Source organism: Cupressus sempervirens, chromosome 1 (assembly GCF_028749045.1).
Source record: "Cupressus sempervirens isolate cs-2001-9-10 chromosome 1, ASM2874904v1, whole genome shotgun sequence".
In the NCBI taxonomy this organism is placed as follows: Eukaryota; Viridiplantae; Streptophyta; class Pinopsida; order Cupressales; family Cupressaceae; genus Cupressus; species Cupressus sempervirens.
In genome coordinates, this window is record NC_143118.1 from 138,719,872 (window position 1) to 138,742,395 (window position 22,524).

A 22,524-nucleotide genomic window follows, 5' to 3' on the forward strand; every position below is an offset into this window, starting at 1 on the left:
CATGATATTCACCAAATACCTATCATATATCTATACAAACAACTCGTGGACCATCAAGTGAATGACATCTACCACTTAGTCGTTCATTTAGAAGATATAATTGATCATGATTTGTTTCAACATTTACATAAAATGTATATCATGATTTAAGTTATTGTAAGATCATCACCTTCCAATAACTTATGCAAATACAAGTGATAGTCATTTGGAAGTTGTCACTTCCTCGTGATGTACACAGGGGGCAAGCCCATACATGCATGAAATCAAAAGTTCACATGAAGTCGCCACATGTGGTGTTGTCATGACATCCATCATGAATTGTATCAGAGAATAAGGTTTTCATCTCAAAATTATCTCTCATAAAGAAGAATGTATTACAAGGGATTACACTTGAAACTTTTTCTTCACAAAGAAACACTAACCTTTTGATCTGTATGTCAAGGTTACTTCTAATAAAAATGTCCAAACTCCCTCTGAATATCAATCTTCTCAACTCATCATCCAAAGTTTCTTTTAATGAAGTGTCAGACTCCCTCTGAATATCAATCTTCTCAACTTCTCAACCAATGTTTCCTTTAATGAAGTGTCAGACTCCCTCCAAATCTGATATCAATCTCCCTTTTCCTACAAGAACATATTCGAAGGAAAAGAAAAGATCACAGTAAATAGCTCTTATAATACATATAGAACCACAAATTGGTGGCATCTATGGGATACCATTTTTACTTAATCCGCAATTCTCATGAGACATGGCTAGAACTGTATTTTATACATTTGATTCATCCAACATTTACAAAGGTCTTGTTTGTTCATCGACAATGCTTGAATCATTTTAAAAATTTAGTTTGTATTACAAAGAGATGTCTTTTCTCTCCTTATAAACTCTTGCTCATCTTCATCCGACGATAATTGTCAGACCATGTGATATGCTCCTTTCACCCTACGTTCTTGTCCAAGCCGAGTTGCTATCATCCCCTCGATCCTTCAAGTCACACTAAAATTGCAAACAATACAATTTCTACCATGATACAAAGACTTCCTCGTTCACTTGCCAATGGTCTTTCGGCTAAACACAAAAATCGTAAATCCTTGCTTGAAACACTCTGACACATATCATTTGAAAGAAGTATTACAAAAATATTTGAAACTCGATGCAGAAAACATGGTTCTTCCGCAAACAAAGATAATTGTTTGATTACATCGTTGTTTTTGTCTACATTTGATTTTGTAAATACTATGATATACAAAGGCATATGTGTCTATCAATCAAACCGGCATAATATTGATGATCTCCTTAGTGGTCAACTTGTCTTTGCATGTGTCCAAATCAAAATGAATAACTAAAGAGATTTTATGACGCCTAATAATAGATAATAGAAAATGACTATATTGGTAGGGACGCCCATTGGTTATCTACTTTTCAAATAATTAATTCACTTGTTTGGTTAATCTATTCTAATAATATTGCTTAGTGAGTCTATTGTAAATAACAATGAAATATCATAATATTGGAAGACAACATGCATGCTCTAGAATATATTATAGAAAAATATAGTTATCAATCATATGATGTAGTATATAATATTATGACTTATGATATACAATTAATATTAAATACATTATTACCAATCATGCTAAGAAAAAATATCAAAACTATTATAAACCTACCACTATACAAAATAAAGAAATATGGATTAATGACTCCTAAACACATTAAGCTGACAAATCAGCTTGAACTAAGGGAAGCGTTACTTGACATAGTCAACACCACATATAAATGTGGAGAAAACGGGTAGGAAAAAGCATGGGGAGATAAGGAGAATAACACTAATGGCTTGAAGGTGACCACGAGAGGCATAAGAAAGTTAAAATGAATGAAACGGATTTAATGCTAAGATCTCATGTGTCACCGCATGATGACAGGAACCCACGTGGCGCAGTCAAACTATTTCTAACTGTTGACGAAATAATTTACAAAAGGGAAATTGGGATGGGGGAATCCCTTTTGTCTGACCCACAGTGAGCATATACTCAGAATGCACAGAGGTAGAAATAAACCCTCCTAAACTTGCCTTTAAGGGCCTCACATGGCATTGGGTAAATATTGAAAACAAAAGGAGTATGCCTTTAGCATATACTCTTGAAACAATAAGTCATGTACCTAACAAGAACATTGTGCACTATATTTATAATTGAATATCACCATCACTTTATAAAATAGGGTTTATATATCCTTGATTATATAGAAGGGTCTAAACATTAGCGGCAGTAGAGTACGGATTGGTGGCAGTCAAACCACATATATATAAGTATATTTGCTAATAACACCAAGGACTTATTATAAGAGGGACCCGCCAAAACTTAAGGTGTGTAATATATCCACCTACGAAACTTTAACTCTTTCCATTATATGTAGGAATGTAATTATATGTTTATTATATTTCCCTCCATGACATGTAATTAGAAATGTAAATTAACTATATGTTTATATTAAATAGAGATGCAAAATTGTAAATTTAATAATATTAAGAACTCATGGTTGAATTCCATATGACTATGGTGTTGGTCGCATGGTGGATAGGGAGTGTGCATTGGGGGATGAGTAAATCGGTCACATTGGGGCAAGGAATCCCAATACGGATAAATATCTGAGGGAGCCCCAAGTTGAGCGTGTCCAAACTCGAGCAACAGTAAATCTATTGTCCCTCATAGATTCTAATACATAGAGAATATGGATAAAACCTAGAATTGTTAATAGTATTAAATGTTATTACTTATAAGATGATTAATATAATTAAGAATTTCACTCTAAGATTTTTAGAATTATTCTAGGTTCATTATTTTAAACCCACTTAATAGGAGGGATCATCACAAGAGAGTGAAGAGACATATGTGTCTTACTTAAATGCTTGTAGCCTAACTTCTGCACTTATGGACTCCTTCATGTTACTAGCTATAGGACTTTTGACGAATTTCTGCAGGGTATATCCAGCCCTCAAGAGAATCATCTCTTCAACATAATATATTTTCTATCTACTATGGACTTTATTTTGATTTGCTCTACTTATTCGAGTGTTTCGAAATCTAAGGTACTGATAGTATCAAAGTCCTTTTTTTATAATTGTATTCTCTATTTTATATGCAATGATATGTCTAATATGAAGTTTCTCCCAAATCTGATGGTGTAACACTCCAAACCTAGATTCATATCTTCATTACTATATTATCTTACATTTGCAGTCTAGCTCAGATACGGTGTTAATTATCAGGATTGCTGCAAATGTATTAACATTGCCTCTTCAGTATATATTTTCCAAGAGCAACGATCTCTATTTTATGTTGTGAATGAGACATGGAGCGACATGTCCCTTCATGGGACATGTCTATTCATTATTAATATTTAATTAATATAAATATTGATTATTTAACTATATATATACCACATATATATTATAATATACTAATATAGATATCTTCAGTTTAGCCTCATGGATTTATCCAATTGAAGCTACCTAACATTAACAACTTCAAGTGTGAGAGAAGGGTGGAGAGAAGGTTCATAAGTAGGTTGACCTAGAAGGACAATTGCGGCCTAGGAAAAAGAGGGCAGCTAAAAGAGTCAACCCCTTACAACCTTCACCCAAGTTGACAAGATGGCAATAGAGAATCAATACAGATACTACCTAAAAACCCAACTTGCAAGCAAAAGGACATACAGTAACAGACTCAAGCCCTCAGGGGATAGTGAGGAGGTCCTCCTAGTAGGACCGTTCTAGCCTCAAACAAGACTAGCTAATTCAAATCCCCCTCTCACATACTTTGGCTGATTCCACAATGTGGTAACTATTTCTAGGGAGATGAGAAATGACTGAGGAAAGCAGATAAAAGCTGCCAAGAAGGGGGTTGTGGTCTACATCCTTATTAGGTTTGGTTTTAAAGTGGCTTCATGTAGATCCATCATATCTCTATCCCAATATGTTTTCTAATATAGTTTGAATAAATGATTAAATATATGGATGTATATGTTTTTCTTTGTGTTTTTTTCCTAGATCTAAATCCAAAATCATAATATTGAGGAAAGCTTTGTATAGTGAGCCAAAACCCTTACCCTAATCTGTTACAATTGTGATTCTAGGAAAATTCTAGACCAAATTAGAAAGGGACACCACAAATAGTATTAGAGCAAGCTCCTGCCATCCTGCAAGGTAAAAGATGAACAAAGGAATCACTCTAGTCAATAAAAAGGAATCTAACAATCTGTGTATGCTTTGTGGTGTATACTTTGTGTATGCTTTGTGTCTTCATACATTTGTGTTTATCATATTGTAGTGATTTTAATAAAAATATTGTAAGCTTACTTACAGGTTTAGAAAATATTAATTTGTTAAAAAATAGATTATATAAATATATATATATATATGTAAACTTTTTTGATAATTTTTATTATTATTTTATAATAAAAACATCAAATATCATTATTAACATTAATTGTTGGATTGAGTTGACTTTTCTATAGCTAGTGGACTTATAGAAGCATTAATAATCATTTGTATATATATCTCCAATATAATTTTAAATTTATCATATAAAGTGCAGATACATTTTTTGTATTTTCCTATCATAATCTTTATGATAGGAAAATATCATAAAAAAATCAAATATCATTATTAACATTAATTGTTGGATTGAGTTGACTTTTCTATAGCTAGTGGACTTATAGAAGCATTAATAATCATTTGTATATATATCTCCAATATAATTTTAAATATCATTATTAATATTAATTGTTGGATTGAGTTGACTTTTCTATAGCTAGTGGACTTATAGAAGCATTAATAATCATTTGTATATATATCTCCGATATAATTTTAAATTTATCATGTGAAGTGCAGATACATTTTTTGTATTTTCCTATTATAATATCTATTTGTGTTGTTTGATGTACATTAGAGTGAAACTAATCAATTTTCTAAGTTTCCTAAGAGATATAATAGACGGACTATTAGTTAAGCTAGAAAAACATAGGCAATTAAGTCGTTGGAAGAAAATCCAAAACTCGGAGTTTATTTTTGTTATTAAAAAGTGTTTAAAGGCATATCAAATTTATGATATATATAATTGTTCAGTTGAATATTGGAAGTCTTCAAGACTTTGTGTATGCTTTGTGTCTTTAACATTAATGTGTATCCCTCATATTCTTAAGTCTACACTCCATGTACGGTTCTACTTTTGGTTGATGTAAAATAAGAGAATAACTAGAGTGAGCCCAAATGATATATTGGCAAACATTGGCAATCCAAATCAGTTATGATACCATATCAAAGATGGCATTGCTCCTTTTCTTTAGAATAGGAGAGAAAACATGTTTTAAAATTACAAACCTTTCAAATTCTCAATGCATTGGTTAATATAAGCATTGTGCAATCAAAGCGGATCACTTTGAAAGATTTATATAAATATTGACATCACTTGACGACTAGCAATTTTGGGAAGGGTCGACTGTAATGTCCCCTTTCTAACGAATAAGCTAATTACAAATAAAGAGATAAATAATAAATAATATTATATTATATAATTACAAATTAATAAGCTAATTAAAGGTCAAGAGATACATAATGAAGAGTTGTAACTCCCTCAGCATAAGCCATAAGAGGGAGAAGAGTTCATCCGAAAGGGGTCATGGAGGAAGGAAGAAAGATGAGAGCATGGGAATTTAAGAAGAAAGGAACGTCAAAAAAATAAGGAAGTGACTCTTGCAAAAGGCAGAAATGATGAAGGGTTGTAACTCTATCAAATGATTGTAATTGTGAAGGGTTGTGACTCTTTCAAAGGGCAGAAAAAGTTGAGGGGTTGTGACTAATTCGAAGGGTGGTAATTGTGAAAGGTTGCCACCATTGAAAGGGCGAGAAGAGGTGAGACTCCCCCCACATTGGAAGGTATAAAGGGGAAAAGATTTCATTAGAGGACATACAAGAGAGATCAATTTGGGGAAGAATATATTACTCTCAAAGGGAACAATGAAATGGTGACTCGGTCCTTATGAAAGGTGTTGACTTTGCCACAAATAAAGTATAAAAGAGGATTCATTCCAAAGATAGGAAGGGATACATTGTGTTTATAATCAAGCACTCAATCGGCAATCATTAGTCATTGAAGGGTTGACCAGAGTATAAGTATTAGCAAATAATCCAACAATTTAGAAACATATAAAAGTACATCGCATTAGCATACAACACAATGTAGATTATCCTATAAGCGTCAAATATCAATGAAGGAACTAATAGATTCAGTAGATTATGTCAATCAAGCAATCACACCACTCAATAGATCATTGTATCTACATACACTATCTTCAGAAATACAAAAACAAGTCAACCAAGCAATAAGTGATTCAAAAGATTGTTCATATACAGATTGGTAGGTAGTGATTACATCATATAAGTATTCATAAATAATAGAGAATACGAAGATACTCATAATATATTATGAGAAATCTCAATTGACTACAAACCACCTTACAAGAAATAGGGTTGAGGTACAAGAGAATATTGGTGAGTAGGCTCGTAAGTAGGTCATCCTAGAAACCATCATTGCAGCCTAGGATAAAGAGGGCACTTACAAGGTCAGGTAACCCCTTACAACCTCTACACGACTCCACAAAATGGCAATAGAGAATAAATGTACATACTATCTGAAGCCCACCTTGCAAGGGAAAGGGCTTGAGGCGTAAGACTAAGGTCGTGAGGGGCTAGTGAGGAGGTTATCCTAATAGGACCCTTTCAACCTCTGACTTATTCCAAAAGGTGGCAAGTGCTTGTAGGGAGATGACATATGATTGGGGAAAGTAGATACAAGCCACCAAGCAAGGGGGTTGTATAAATCCCTCTTGCGTTTGGTTTAGAAATGGCTTTGGGTGGACCCATCATGTCTCAATCCCAATATGTTTTTTCATACAGTTTGACTATATATATATATATATGGATTTACAAGATTGTATATGTTTTTCTTCATGTTTTTTTTGCAGGATCTGGATCCAAGATCATAATATTGAGGAAAGCTTTATTTGGTGAGCCAAAACCCTAACCTTGATTCTTTGCAATTGTGATTTTACGAAAAATACTAGGGCAAGTTGGGAAGGGGACCACACTTGTCTACTCAACTTTTCATTTTCAATAAGAGTCATCATATTGGGTTTCTTGTTAGGCAAACTAGCTCCTAGTATCAAGTCCATCTGATAAGTTATGCTTCTTTATAGTGGCAAACCTTTAGGTACATTGCCAAACTATGTATTGGAATTCACCAACAAATTTGATATCTCTATAGGTACACCTTCTCCTTTGCTGATCTTAGAAATCAAAGCAAACCCCATATCGATAGTGCTTCATTCAATCAAAATATAATAAAAAATCTCTCAGTAGCAAACAAAGTCTAGCATCACTACATACTCGTTTCTCTACTACTCTCATAGGTTTCAGCTTATGCCTCACCCATTGCCAACGAGTAAAGTTAGCATGCTAAACATAGATAACATACCTATTACATTACTATGGCCTTTCCAATAACAAGTAGCAATATCCACAAGAATATGTCACACAACAATTCATCATAGTTATCTCGTATCTTAAACTTTGATAAGTAGGAGATAATTTCCACAGCAAGTCAAATTGTGATATTGCTACCAGGATTTAACTATGTGATTTTGAGTCAAACTCATTGACCCATGTTTCATGAGTAGTAATTCAACATGAATCCATCTCTCATGAGAATAAATGGAACACTTAGCACTCATTGGATCTAGGTCATGCTAACAGGGGTAAAACACTGAGAGGTCACCCATCCCAGTACTACTCCAGCCTGAGCGCGCTTAACTACGGAGTTTCCTCCATGGTTAAACCCAAAGCTTGCGACCCCATTTGCAAAACCTTCACCAAGTGTTGTGCCTTATGAACCATTTATTGGGAAGCCCTTTAAGCTCATCAATTGATAAGTAGGAGATAATTTCCACAGCAAGTCAAATTGTGAAAGGGGCTTTCTAATGAATGGTTCATCACAACTCAACTTGTTGTGAAAATTATCTCCTACATATCAATTGATGAGCTTAAGGGGCTTTCTAATGAATGGTTCATGCACAACAATTGGTGAAGGTTTTGCAAATGGGGTCGCAAGCTTTGGGTTTAACCATGGAGGAAACTCTGTAGTTAAGCGCGCTCACGTTGGAGTAGTACTAGGATGGGTGACTTCCTAGGAAGTCTCGGTGCTTCACCCCTGTGAGCATCACCTAGATCCAATAAGTGCTAAGTGTTCCATTTATTCTCATGAGATATGGATTCATGTTGAATCACTACTCATGAAACATGGGTCAATGAGTTTGACTCAAAATCACACAGTTAAATCCTGATAGCAATATCACAATCTGACTTGCTGTGGAAATTATCTCCTATTTATCAATTGATGAGCTTAAGGGGCTTTCTAATGAACGGTTCATAAGGCACAACACTTGGTGAAGGTTTTGCAAATGGGGTTGCAAGCTTTGGGTTTAACCATGGAGGAAACTCCATAGTTAAGCACACTCAAGCTGGAGTAGTACTGGGATGGGTGACCTCCCGATAAGTCCCAGTGCTTCACCCATGTGAGCATCACCTAGATCCAATGAGTGCTAAGTGTTCCATTTATTCTTATGAGAGATGGATTCATGTTGAATCACTACTCATGAAACATGGGTCAATGAGTTTGACTCAAAATCACACAGTTAAATCCTGATAATAATATCACAATCTTAAACTTTATCAAACATTGTTATTAACCAAAGATTTATGATCTTGTTGTGACCAAGCAATCATACATGTAAATGTCATATTATTTTTAAAATCAACTTTGTTGCCATTTATTATCAATATTTCCAGTACCAATAATAGCATTACAACACTTACCATCTAATTTACAATCTGTTCTGAGTAAACTCTTCATTTACCTCCTGACTTCCACTATATAATTTAATTCACATGAGCATACTTGTCTTGAGAATAAAGAGATTGCCTTTACATAGGAACCAAGCAATTTATAATCAGTCATTTCTAAGTTCTAGCACTATAAGCACCAATGCAAGAAATCACAATCTGAAAGTTTAAAGATCACACTATCAACCAAGAGAATGGGTGAAAGATTTACAATATTGACTCAATCATTCAGCTCAGCTGTGTATGATTAATAAGAACAATTTGAAATAGAAATTGGAGTTCAAAAAGGTTACACTGATTCATTGATACTTCAGTAGTTCATAATTATTACTAATTGTACTCTTAAAGCATGATTTCCAAAAAATAGTAAACTTCTATGAAATTCAAGCACTTGACTTACTCATATATCCATTTGTACACAACATGATTATCAAGGATTCTAAAGCAAAAGATAATCTCAGCAAAATGCAGAAAAGAAAATTCTGATAAAACTTTTAAAACTTCATACTACATACAACAGAAAAATTGTCGTTGAACACCTCTAAGCGGCCCGTGTAGTACATATATGTAACCTGAAACAAAGTAAAATGCAACATCAGTAAAACACAAACTTACATTCTTGTTTTATGGTTGTATGGTTCGCAAATCCCAAATGTATTATGTATATAAGTTCTGTGCACAAACTCTGGATAAAAATATATCATCCCCCAACTAAAGAAATAAGATATTTGCTTATGTCCACTAATAACCGATGAAAATTTAGTGGATTGTAATTATTGCCATGAAAAAAGAAAACAACAGATCAATACAATATGAATGAATGATAACCAGATCAATAAATGCAGTGGCTAATGGAGATTAAAATGTTTAAATGATTTTTGAAACTATTCCAATATAGCCAATATGAATGAGGGTGGTCACTGCAGTAAAGTCATAAATGATATAATAGCTATCATTGGCACATAAGACAATGGAATTGACAAAGAAAGCACCTTAATACCCACGAAGAGAGACAAGGAATGGCTTAGTACAATCCAAATGAACACAGCCATTAAATAAATACAGCAGCTAAGGCAACCAATGAAGTTTAAAGTTTTTTAATTATGACCAATTAGAGAGAAAGCGTTGACTACACTGAAGTCACTAATAATAATAACATATCAGTTACCAAAGCATGAAACAACTGAATCAGAAGAAAAAATTGTACCTTTTCTATAAAGATGAACTTTCTTAAATGATCTTCACTGCTGAAACACTAGATAGGCTCTTGGTGGCAGAGCATCTTTTAGAACAGGTCTTCTAAAGGAAGAAAGAAAATTGAAGGCAACAAATTCAGCTCATTTACTGAGAGCTTCAACCCAAGGAATACTTCTTTTTAGTTTGACAATAAATGATTTAAATACAGCCCCTGTTAGCTCTAGTTATTGACAATAAAGTTGAAAAAAAATTGTTTGCATTTCCAAAGAAAAATCACATAAGTAGATCAATGGGATTTGAGATACTTGTAGTTTCATAAAAAATCTGGCATGATAAAAATATCACTAGGTTTTAAAAAATTAATAAAACAGTAAAACATTGAAAATTTTGATACATTGCCAGAGGATTTACACCCACAGAGGGTACTGCTATAAATAGCAATGTAAGGTAAGACCTCTCAAGGAAGCAAGAAGTTAACAAAGACTCAAAGCTAGATACCAGGCTATAAACAGTGTTGTCGTGCATATAACATCAGCATGAGGTCAACCCAAATTGTATATGCAAACTGTTAATATGTTGAAATTTCTGTACCCTGAATTGCAAGCAAAGCAAATTAGATAGCTCTCTCACTATTTATCATAAAAGAACCTTTGTTGCCTTAATGAGTGTGAGAGAACTTAGGTGTGAGAGAAACTTTGATGCAGCACACAAGACACACAGATAAGAGGAAAATATCAGCCCCATAGCTGGGGTTCTAGATGAAAAATATTGTGCCCTTGTCCATGAACAGAAAACAGGTGTTACCTTCGAGTTTGTTTATCTTGCATATTGAAAGCTATCTGTTTAGAGATCTAAGGTTTACCTATTCTCACAAGTGAGCTTCCTCTTCCAATATGAAGAAAGGTTTTACCTTACATGCTATTTCATTTAATGTCGGTGTAACCTGGGTGTGCACACCCAGATCAAAAACCCTAAGCACCCGGTGCACATATGCACAAGAGTAGCCCCGCTGGCCAAAAAATGCACCACCACACCTCGGCCGCACCGGTCGAGCACCCGAGTGGTTCGCGGGTGTGGGGCTGCTCCCAGGGTGCTCACAGGGTGCGGCCGGCTGAATGGCCCAAAAAGTTTTTAAAAATGATATTTTTTTCTTTTCTTTTTTAATTTGTTTTTTATGCATGCTTAGAGAGCACTTGGGATGATTCCATTCTCATTATTTTGTCATTTTGTTGATTGTACTCACTTTGATATGGCTACGATACATTATTTCAGTTCACTATTCCATGCTACTCAACTCATTGTCATCATGAGCATCTTTATAATATATCATATATATGATATTCATATTTGAACAATGAATTTTGAATCTTGCATCTTGAACTAAGTTAATTTGTTAAATGGTCATTGGTAATGGTTATGAAGTTTCAAATTTCAAGTTTTGTGAATCGCATTTCAATTTTCTCTATTCAACTATATTTGGTATGTTATTTAATATATTGAAGTATCATTTCATAATTAGCATTTTCAGTCATATATATTATATATAAACTATGGAACCACCTTCCCCCCCGCCCCCCCCCCCCGCCATCCCCAAATTGAGGCCCTCTTTTTCCTGCACCCAAAACTCATCCAAACATCCCCTCGCGCCCTCGCTCCGGGGTAACATTGTTTTACGTTGTCCTAAAAGGGACAAATAATAACGCTAACAATATCAATGCAGAAGCAAATTGGTCTCATAATACCAACACCGTCAACATTGAAAAGGACAAGGAGGCAACCCTCTTGAAGGGTTGAAATGCTAAACATGGGTATCTCTCAACAAGAAGTTGAATCATTGAAGGACTTGAGTCTGTGAGAACATAAAAAAGAGCATGGAAATGTTCAAGACAAAATAATAGGGTGCAACAAAGTTGAATTGGACAATTGAACAAGCAATATCCATTCGAAATGGATCATATAGTGAAACATAATACAGCAAGTACTCTCAATGCATCTCGATCAAGACAACCTAAACCTAGGCCATTTGACTCAAAAAGCATTATGGGTTCATCAATTGTCTTGACTATGTGCATCTTTGGAGATACATGCTAAAATTATATCTAAAAGAACCTGTTGTACATCATAAAAATGAAATATATCCTTTGCAAACACTGAAATAAGAAGAAACTTTAGATTGAGAGATCGGCAAAAAGTTAAAACTAGTGTATGTTAAGTACCATTATTGGGAATCAATTGCATAGAGGCATATTCCTCATTTGACTAAGTGGAAGCTTTAGGTAGAAAGGCATACCAAGAAGCTATACCACCAGTATATATGTCATTCTTCAGAATTGCAATGCGATGTCCCTCGCAAAGATTGGACTAAGAGGAAGAAGTTTTGGATTCAAAGATGAATGCTGAACTTCTAAAAGTGTCAAATAACATTATTGGGAATTGACTGCTTGTTCAACCAAGTAAAACAGAATCACCTTTTTAGAGGAACTAAATCATAGAAAACACAACCCTAGAGATATTGCAGATCACAACCTAACATTTACAAATATTCTATGAAAGAGAAACATCAATGGAACTTCCTTGCATTGCATAGATAATAAGAAAAAAGCTAATTAGCTGAACGGTTTCCATGATAAATACTGCCTGCCAATGGTATCCTTTGAGCCTAATATTTTTAGGCATTTAGCACATAATGTTTAGAGATGAATATATGTAGATTTAGGAGTGTTAAACTTGCCAAAAATTTGTGAGGATGCCAAAAATTGGTACCCTTTATCACACCTCTAAAAAACATGTCATTTAAACATGCTTTTGCTTGACTTTCAAGTCTTCATGATGCAGACACCAGGCTCAAATCAACACAACATAGGCAAATTTCACAGAAATGGGCTCAAAACCTCCTCATAACCGAACAACAACCACAGTAGACAATCTCCCTTCTGACACTTCAATACTTCAGCTATACACGAAGAACTCCTGATTTAATCACCAACCAACACTCCATCTCTACAAGTTCAAAGTTTCTTCACCATGATTGAATGCCTCTATAAGGCCACGGGACAACTTCAATGACAAAGTGACTAGGGATAACTTTAGGAAACCCCTTTTTGTAAAAAACTAAAGAAACTTTGGCAAATCCAACATTATTTCATGGGGGGGGAATTTATTTTCTATTGGCAAATTTATTTTCCAAAGTAGGAAAAAATTTAAACGTATTGCAGATTTTTTTCCAATCCTATTGAATTTCTATAAAATGTTGGCAAATCTTTCATTATTGATAAAAATCAAAGCTAATAAGCCATAGGTGCATAAGTACACATACCTAGAAACTATTATTCTATTATTATTATATGTAGCCTAATTAATTATCGGACTTGAAGGTTAAATGAGCCAAAGGTAATATTATATCATATAACATATAAATACCCTATTCTTATAACCATTGGATGATCCTTAATCAATAGCCCAAATTCCATTTCGGGCAAATTTTTTGAAGCACACCAAGTTTTAGAGAAAGCTCCCAAAATAAAGACATGTGTCTACAATATCTATTTCAGGACAAAGTGAGAAAGGATATAAAGTTCCAAGGAAACTCTCCAGAATAGACACATGTCATATATATGCACTTAAACTCTAACCTAACTTAAATTTATACCACATAATGGCAAATATGACTATCAATAAAGGCAGGCCTTGGAAATTGTAGGCAAAAATATTTAATGTACCGTGTGAAAAGATTAAATTCTATTGGCGAAAACATCAGTAAAATTAAAATAATTTTGTTTCATTATTGGCAATTGGTCGAATCATGGGACCCAATTTTCATAAAGTGTGGGTGATACGACCAACTCAAAAGTGCAATTTTTTTTTGCCAAATCCGAGGTCCCTGGTGAGTGAGATTCGCCAATTGGCAAATATTTGCCACTAAAATTATCCCTGAAAGTGACCTTGCAGTATTGAACTTCTGACTCATCACAAAGATGAAAGCAAGAGAGTTCATGCTAAATCAGATCATTACCCGATCCCATATTCAATTTGTATAAAAACAAGTTCTTGTCACAATAGGCACTATGCCCAAGTAGGCTACAAACACCTATTTTGCTTCAGTACTTCAAAAGCTGAAACAAATCATTTAGACATCTCAGGCCAAGACAATATAACATGAATGGACAAACAAAACCCTCCAATACTTCTGGTCATTCCAACAGCTATGCTGACCATTCCATTAGGCCTAGAATCTAGTTGCCCTGCAAAGAGACAAATTTGAATATACATCCAAGACAGATCTCCACAATGAGACTAGATTTCCAGATACCTTTTGGAAGATTGACAACATATCAAATTTATGACTAGGGTTGTTTTGGAGCAAAGTCGCTTGCTCTTACATTGCTTGCTCTTATTCCTCGTTGATCTACCCTCAATATGTTCTACAGCATAAAGATCACTAATGGTCTTGGCCCACCGCTTAGACTTGAGACTAGAAAAAAAAAAGCATCCATTGTAGGAGGAACAACATCTACTGGGATCGCTAAATGTGGATCCTGAATGTCCTGAAGAAATGCAAGTGGGGTGAACCGTCTGGAAGTCGAACATCTAATTATGTGGCCTTTAGAGTGTGATCCTCTTTACTCGAAACAAAATTAGAACATTCCTCATTTTTCATCAAACACCACATCTCGACTAAGTATGAGACAATCAATTGCAACATCAACCAACCAAAAAGCCTTATGTGTATCATTGTACCTTGAGAATAATTTCAAAGTCTTGGAATCCAATTTGGTGCACCTGGCATCTAGAATCCAAACATAATTCGTAGAGCCCAAAACCTTCAAATGACTGATTTTGGGCTTTCATCCATACTAAGTTTCCTCTATGATCATCTTCTTAATGGTTTGCGTGGGAAACCGATTCAAAAGATAAACTACAATATAGATTGGTTCCACCCAAAACTTCTTTGGAACGTTTTTATATCCCAACATAGATCGAGCCATCTCAATGATTGGACGGTTCCCACAATCAACAACACCATTCTACTGAGGAATGTAAGGTGTGGTAAGTTGATGCTTAATGCTTAATGAAGTATATATTTTAACATGAGATGATTATTCTAATGAAAAGTTATTGTGATAAGATGGGCATGAAGGCCAAGGTTACATAAATGGAAAAACATGGATTCACTAACCTTTGTTTTTTAGGTGATCTGTGAAGGATGAGTTACTCATTAATGAGTACCATATGCCAGACACATAGATATGAGTGATTTAAATTATATGATCAAGTTATGATCTAGAACATGCTAGTTGAGGAATTGCAAACTTTGAATACTTATCTTACTCTTAATTATTGAACACTGAAAATTCTCTTATGAAGATATCAATATGAGAATTGAACAAACAATATGCTGAATGTCTACATGAGTAAGACAGGAATATGAAAGAAAATATCCTAAAACATGATCAACTCAAGTGATGCTGATATGACCACAAGTACGGTAAACTAAACTCAGGAGAGTGTGTGTTTCATTTTTTATTTTATGATATCATGTAGGCGTTTTTCTAGAAGCATTGAGGTAAAGGAATAATAGACCTTGAATTTTGATCATGACTTAGATTTGATTCAATTTTGAAAAGAAATGATATCATGATGCTATATATACATCTTGTGTTTGGAATATTCTTTGTGTCTAAAAATTGCAAGGATCATCGAGGATGATGAAACACAAAGGGGAATGGTATGTTACATTTCAATTTTTGGCCCAATTTTAAATGCTCCTTTATAATGTTCATTACAATTTCAAGTTCATCGAGGACAATGAAACACAAGGGCAATGATATGTTACATCCAAAATTTTGACCCAATTTAAAATGTTCATATAGCCGTTGTGGTATCATGTGAAGTCAGCTGACAGTTGAAATTTGTTATAATCATGCGAAATGGTAAGATGGTTAACCGTTATAATTTCATATGAAGATGACATGCTAGTTAATTGTTATGATGCTATTATATTGTTATCTTGAAATCTTAGAAAATAGGTTATTAATCATGGGAAGTGGGATGGTGGTTTGGCATTATAGTGGTTTATGAATAATAAATTGTTATGGTAAATTATTATTATATTGAGGAATATAATATAATCATGGAGATTTCCCTTACAGGAGCACGTCGAAGGGGGGAAGCATTACCAGAAAGGAATTGGGCATGGAGGGGTACCACCATCACTGAACAAATAGGTACAAGCCCTAAACCACCAAGGCTAAGGATAACGACTAGGCAAGCAAGAGTGTACGTTGGATGACCATGAGCTAACTTGTTAAATCACATAACTTTTAATACTAAAAGAGATTATTGAGCATAAATTGGAAATTGAACGAGTTTGTACCTTTGTAATTGTGTGGTTGGTTGAAGCCTTCTAATGTATAATCATGTCTTATCATATCGACATCATGATACCTACATATCTATACATGTGTATGTATGCATACATAAACCAACTTTATATATGTAAGGACATATATGCATACTTGATATTTGGCATATACGTAAAAAATTTATGGTTGGGGTTTACACATGTAGACATATATGCATACATACATATATAGGTATCTATAGATACCATGATACTAAATACTAAGACAACATTATTTCTTTCACCTTGGTTGTCGCCTAATATTATTTCATGCGTGACAACCTTTCATAGTCTATTTTATTTTCCATCGAGCTTTACAATTTGAGATGGCCATTTTAAAATATTGGTGTTAATGACTTATTGTTTACATTTGTAACTCTCACCGCCACCCTCTTCTTGTAATTAACATACATATAACTTTTCTTTATTATTCTCCTCGCTGCCTAGGAAGGAGGCCTCTTCCTCTCGAAATTGTGTAGGCACAAACTGTCGGCAACATGGATTACCTTCTATTTTTGCACTGCTATTTCTCAGAACTATAGCCGAAGTTCTTACATCTGCTAGATATGAATTCTCACTACATTCTGAGTTCGTATAGACATGAGTAGAGTCATTGGAAGGTGATGCTTGTCGTGCACTTTGGATTGACAAAACACGCCAGCAAGTTGTATGAACCAACTCCAGGCGGAACACAGTCCAAGTCATGTTTTGCATTTCATGTTTAAATCTTTATGTGGACTTGAATTATGTGCATATAAATTTGAAGCCATTTCATGGCTCGAGCATTACAAGCAGCCACCCGATGGGTGAGTAAGTGAATAAGGCTTCTTTTCTTAAAGCTTTGATATTGAATCAGAATGCCAATTTGATGGCAAGCATTAATTCATATCCGACTGATATCCACAGGAGGGTACATTCATCAATTTGAATAATAAATTACAATTGTTTGTTGGTGATTTCCACTTAGAAATTAATCGCATAATGATATATGTTTTTGCTTAGTCAAATCTGTGAAATAAACTTTATATAAGGACATCTACTCTTTAGTCCATGAATTAAGGACAATAAGCATAAGAAGATGCAAGTAAAGTATACTTCATAATTCTGTGATGAGTCTGAAAGGGACATAAGAAATTGACTATGACTATAATTCCGAAAGAACACTTATTAAGCATACACCCAAGAAATTCATCCAGGAGGGCCGTCTTGGTTGAGATGAAGGGTGAGTTGAAAATCTTTGAACCATAGAATTATTTCCTACATGAAAAGAAATGAACCATTATTAATAATAATTGTAAACTCAAAAGAAAAGAGATATTAATCAACAAGAGTCAGCTCATGGTAGTCCAATATTCAAATCCTTTTGCTTATTCGAGCAATGGGAATGATACCCTAGTACCAGGATGCTCAGTGGCTGGTTAAGTTTTTTCATGTCTACTTCCGAGTAGGGAGGGCCTTTCTCATTAGAGATTGTGTGGGGATAAGTTATAGTTCAAGGTTGGGTGGTTAAGCCCCTAACAATATTTCCCCTCTCCACAAGATGTCAAAACATGCATCAGACAAAGACAAGTTAAGCATGCAAACATTTATTGGTAATAGAAAATTTACTATTGTGATGTTTATTCAAGTAAGAAGATATGATGGATTAATTTATATCGTTGAATTCAGTTATTTCCTTTAATGAAAGCAATCTTTCTCATCAATGTAATTGGTAAACAGTTAGATTGGTTGATCTTCCAACTGAACATGGAATATATTTATTTGCAAGAGATAGGTTTATTTGATGGATTGTTGTTTCAGTCTTTTATTTATAAGAATATTGATTATAGCATATCTTCTAATCTTATGTTATTGCCACAGCTAGCAATAGAAAGAAAAGGAAACATACAATGGTATTTGACACCCTAAATGATACAGTGGTATCTAATGCCCTAAAAGATACAGTGGTAATTGATGCCCTAAATGATACAGTAGTATCTAATGCCCTAAAAGATACAGTGGTAATTGATGTCCTAAATGATCCAATGGTAGTTGATGCCCTAAACGATACAGTAGTATTTGATGCCCTAAATGATACAATGGTATTTGAAGCCCTAGATGATCCAATGGCAATTGATGCCCTAATTGATATAGTGATATTTGACGATCCTAAGTGGTATTTGAGGACTAACCTGGGTTTTGCAGAAGTAACCCTAGATTGATTTCGGTTTCGAATTCCAAGGTATGTAGATTTTAAATTCCTTGGTAAATTCAATTGTTAGTTATGAAATTTTTGTTTAACTGATTATAACCGTTAATCTCATTCGCATGAATGTAACTGATATATTTGTCTTTCTATGAAAATGAAGTAATAATTGTATTTGTTTGATATGTTAGTTGTTAGTTAAGACCTAGGAAAAGTGGTTGTTACATTGGAGAAATCAAATAAACAAAATTTTCAACCATTCTTTAACTGAAGAGTGACTGCCTACCAACCTGACTCTTTTTCCACTAAGACCTTAAACTTTTGAATCATGTTGAACACCTCTAATCAATATTGAAGGAAATACACCCACAATTTCCTACTAAAATCATCTATGAATAACAAAAAATACCTAAATCCAGTAGCTAATGGAGTATTCATGGGTCCATTAATATCAGTATGAACCAACTACATGACCAACTACAAGACCTTGCATGCCCCCCAAGCATCACCATCTAAAAACGAAGTTCAATGTTGCTTCCCAACTTGACAAGCTCCCCGTACTCCGTGATTTTGCGTCTAAATCTCAAGTAATCCAACAACCAAACTCTCTCAAGCCAACTAAGAAAGATAGTGAATATACAGGTGTCCATACCACTAATGCCAAAGATTGTTAATGGAAGTACTTCTGGCTGCCATGGCCTGCTCTTGAGAATCACCTATATCAATGAGTCTATAAAGACCATGATATTCAAGACTTACTGCAATTGTAGTGTGAGTCTCCCCATCAACAATGTTACACTTGTACGAACTAACACTGACATTTAGCTCTAGAGAATGAAGCATAATCTAATATAATGATAGTCGATAAAGCTTCATAATGGGATAGGGTAGACATTGAAAAAGATCAAGTCTCTCTCACCAAGTGAAATCTGAACGTTGATTTCTCGCCTCCAAAGATTACTAAATCTACGAAAGGGGTGAACTCTATGAACCAATCTTGATGATGTGTGAAATTTCAAGAAGTGATAGAATCAATGTACCAGGGCAGATTATTTCTCGTGATTGGATGGGCAGCCATGAATGCATAGGAGGCAAACTCTTGATCAGTATGCATAGCTGCTTGGGCCTTTTGCTGAGACCCTCCCTATGTACATTGCATAGTTGTCGTTTCTTGCAATCTATCTTCGTATGACCAAACTTATGACAATAATTGCATTGAACAATCTTTTTATATGAAGATGTTGAGGTTTTCATGGTGCTTTTTATAAGGAGGACTAAGGTTTGCCTTTATTCTTGTCTAAGGCTTGGGCTGTGAAGGCCACCTATTTAGAATGAACTAACACTGCTTCTATTTATAATACTGCAAAAGCTTGTTGCAGAGATCAGGAAACCTCAGATCAACACTAGTAGAAGTGATATTGAGCATCTTTATGAAATGCTTGTAAGATCGAGGCAAGCTTTTCAACATGATCACTACTATATCTTCTTCCATCTTGCGGCCAATAGCCTCCAATTGGTCACGGATATCCTTGATTTTCATAAGATGTGCCTGCAGAGACATCTTCTCAGCCATCATGAAAGAAGATAGGATTTTCTTGAGAAAGAAAGCTCGTCTCTTGTTAGAAGTCTCATGAAGATCCTTGAAGAGTTCCTAGATCTCTTAAGCTATTTTACCAAAAGGCACTTGAGGGAGTTAATCATCAATAAAGAAAAGTTTCAAAAGCATCAAGGCTTCCGGACTACACTCATCAAATTTGTCTTGATCTGCTCCAGCTTGTGTAGGACATGTTTTTATATCCAAAACAATCTTCTCAACGCACCAATATTCATATTTCACCCATCATCCACTACTTCTAGATGTTGTAGTTGCAGTCATTGAACCTTCGATCACCCTCCACAATAATGTTGGTCAAAGATGCCATCATAGGCACCAATATTCTTCAGAAAGAAAGCTTAGCTCTTGTCAAAAGTCTCATGAAGATCCTTCAAGAGTTCCCAGATCTCTTTAGCTATTTTACCAAAAGGCACCTGAGGGAGCTGATCATTAATAACAAGCATCAACACTTCCTGATTATGCTCATCAAATTTGTCTTGATCTGCTCTAGCTTGTGTAGTATGTGTTCCTATACATAGAACTATTTTCTCAAGGCACCAATATTCAAATATTATCATCATCCACTACTTCCAAGTGTTTTAGTTGCAGCCATTGAACCTCCGATTGCCCTGCAACATAATGCTGGTCAAAGGCATCATCATAGATACTAAGGTTGCTAGTCAACCCTATTAAGGCAAGAAAACAAGGCAAAAGCCTCATTTGGCCTGCACAAATCCCAAAAATCAAGATGCAAAAGCAACTGTATGAAACGAAACCCTAGGGCACTATTTATTGAAAATCAATCAAAGCCTAGATACTAAAGCTTGAAGATGCCCCAAAAAAAGCTACACAAACCCTAAGCGAGTTTAAACAAAACTCAAGTCAGCAGAAACCCTAGGTCAAGCAGAGGTGGGTGACGAAGCATGAATGTCTGCTAAATACAGAGTCGTCACAGTTTTCTGCATGCCAAGACTAAACAGACAAAAAATGCAAGCAGCATAAAACCCTTCCGCACAAATTGTAGAAAAAACAGGCACAAGAGCTGAAACTGCAGAAAACAAAAAAACATGAAATAAATTGCGTCAGATGCAAAAAATGGGCTGTAGGTAAAAGCTTGGCCGTGAAATATAAAAACTGTGAAAAAAAATCAGTTGATGAGTTGTCATGCATTGGAAAAATGTGAAGATAGAACAGATCATGCAAGCTTAAACAACGCAAAATGGTAGAAATCGCATGGACAGAAATCAATGAAGAAAATGCCACTCATACGCGAATCTAACCCCAGGAATTTCTTATAACCAGACGCAGAATCTTCATGGAACAAGATCAATGATTTTCACTACAAAAAAAGCATCTAGAAGAAAATATGCTTTGATACTATAGAACAGAGATTGCTTACTTGAATTAATGAAATCAACAGGTACATAGCAATTTACAAGAGCTCCAAACTGATGGTAAAGTCTTCTAAAAATGGAAGACTCAAACAAAATAATAAATAGAACACCTAAATGACAATTAATGAAAGATTCTACAGAGCTAATTAAATATAGCAAAAAGATACTAAATATTAAAAGAATATAAAATATTCTAATTATAATGGTGCGCAATGGGCTGCATTACTCATTCCAATGTCATGTCAGTCGTTCTTTCACAATCAACACTCAATAGCAAGATACACTAGTTCGATGCTACTGTAATATGCACCCTACTTTTTTGTCATTTTTTAATAAACAATATTCTACTACAGCCAAATGCGGGTTAACAAACTCACACACTTACTGACCAAACTGCCTTTCAGAGGGTTATGCAATAGCAAATATGATTAAAACATCAAAATAAGCAATATAATCCAATACCCAGATGAGTTAGTCACAATATTTTCACTGAACTATTAAACTCATAGGGTACAAAACAAGTGTCAGGTGTGATCCAATTTATGACACATGTATATAGGCTGTTTTGCACCCAGAATTACTTAAACGGCAGGAATATTTGAAATAAATACATTCAAGCAAGCTTTCCTATCATTCATTAAATAAATAAACACTTTACCCACATAGCAGGAAGCTGATTTTTGCTACAGGTCTGAAAATTGCTGTGGAGCAGCAAACTCGAGACTATTAAATATGATCACAATTCCTCAAAGACTCACTTCTCCACCCCGAAAACCCTAGCCACATGCTTGACCAAC

General features: G+C 34.7%; 1 protein-coding gene across 1 annotated transcript in view; it reads right to left on the reverse strand.

The window, feature by feature from the left end:
• The window catches only part of EER5 (proteasome family protein), a 100,740-nt gene that overhangs the window by 65,278 nt on the left and 12,938 nt on the right, over nucleotides 1–22,524 (reverse strand). The window contains exon 7 of the mRNA XM_089817877.1: nucleotides 9,473–9,529. Coding sequence (XP_089674003.1) covers nucleotides 9,473–9,529 — 57 coding nt within the window. The remainder of the gene's footprint in view (nucleotides 1–9,472; nucleotides 9,530–22,524) is intronic.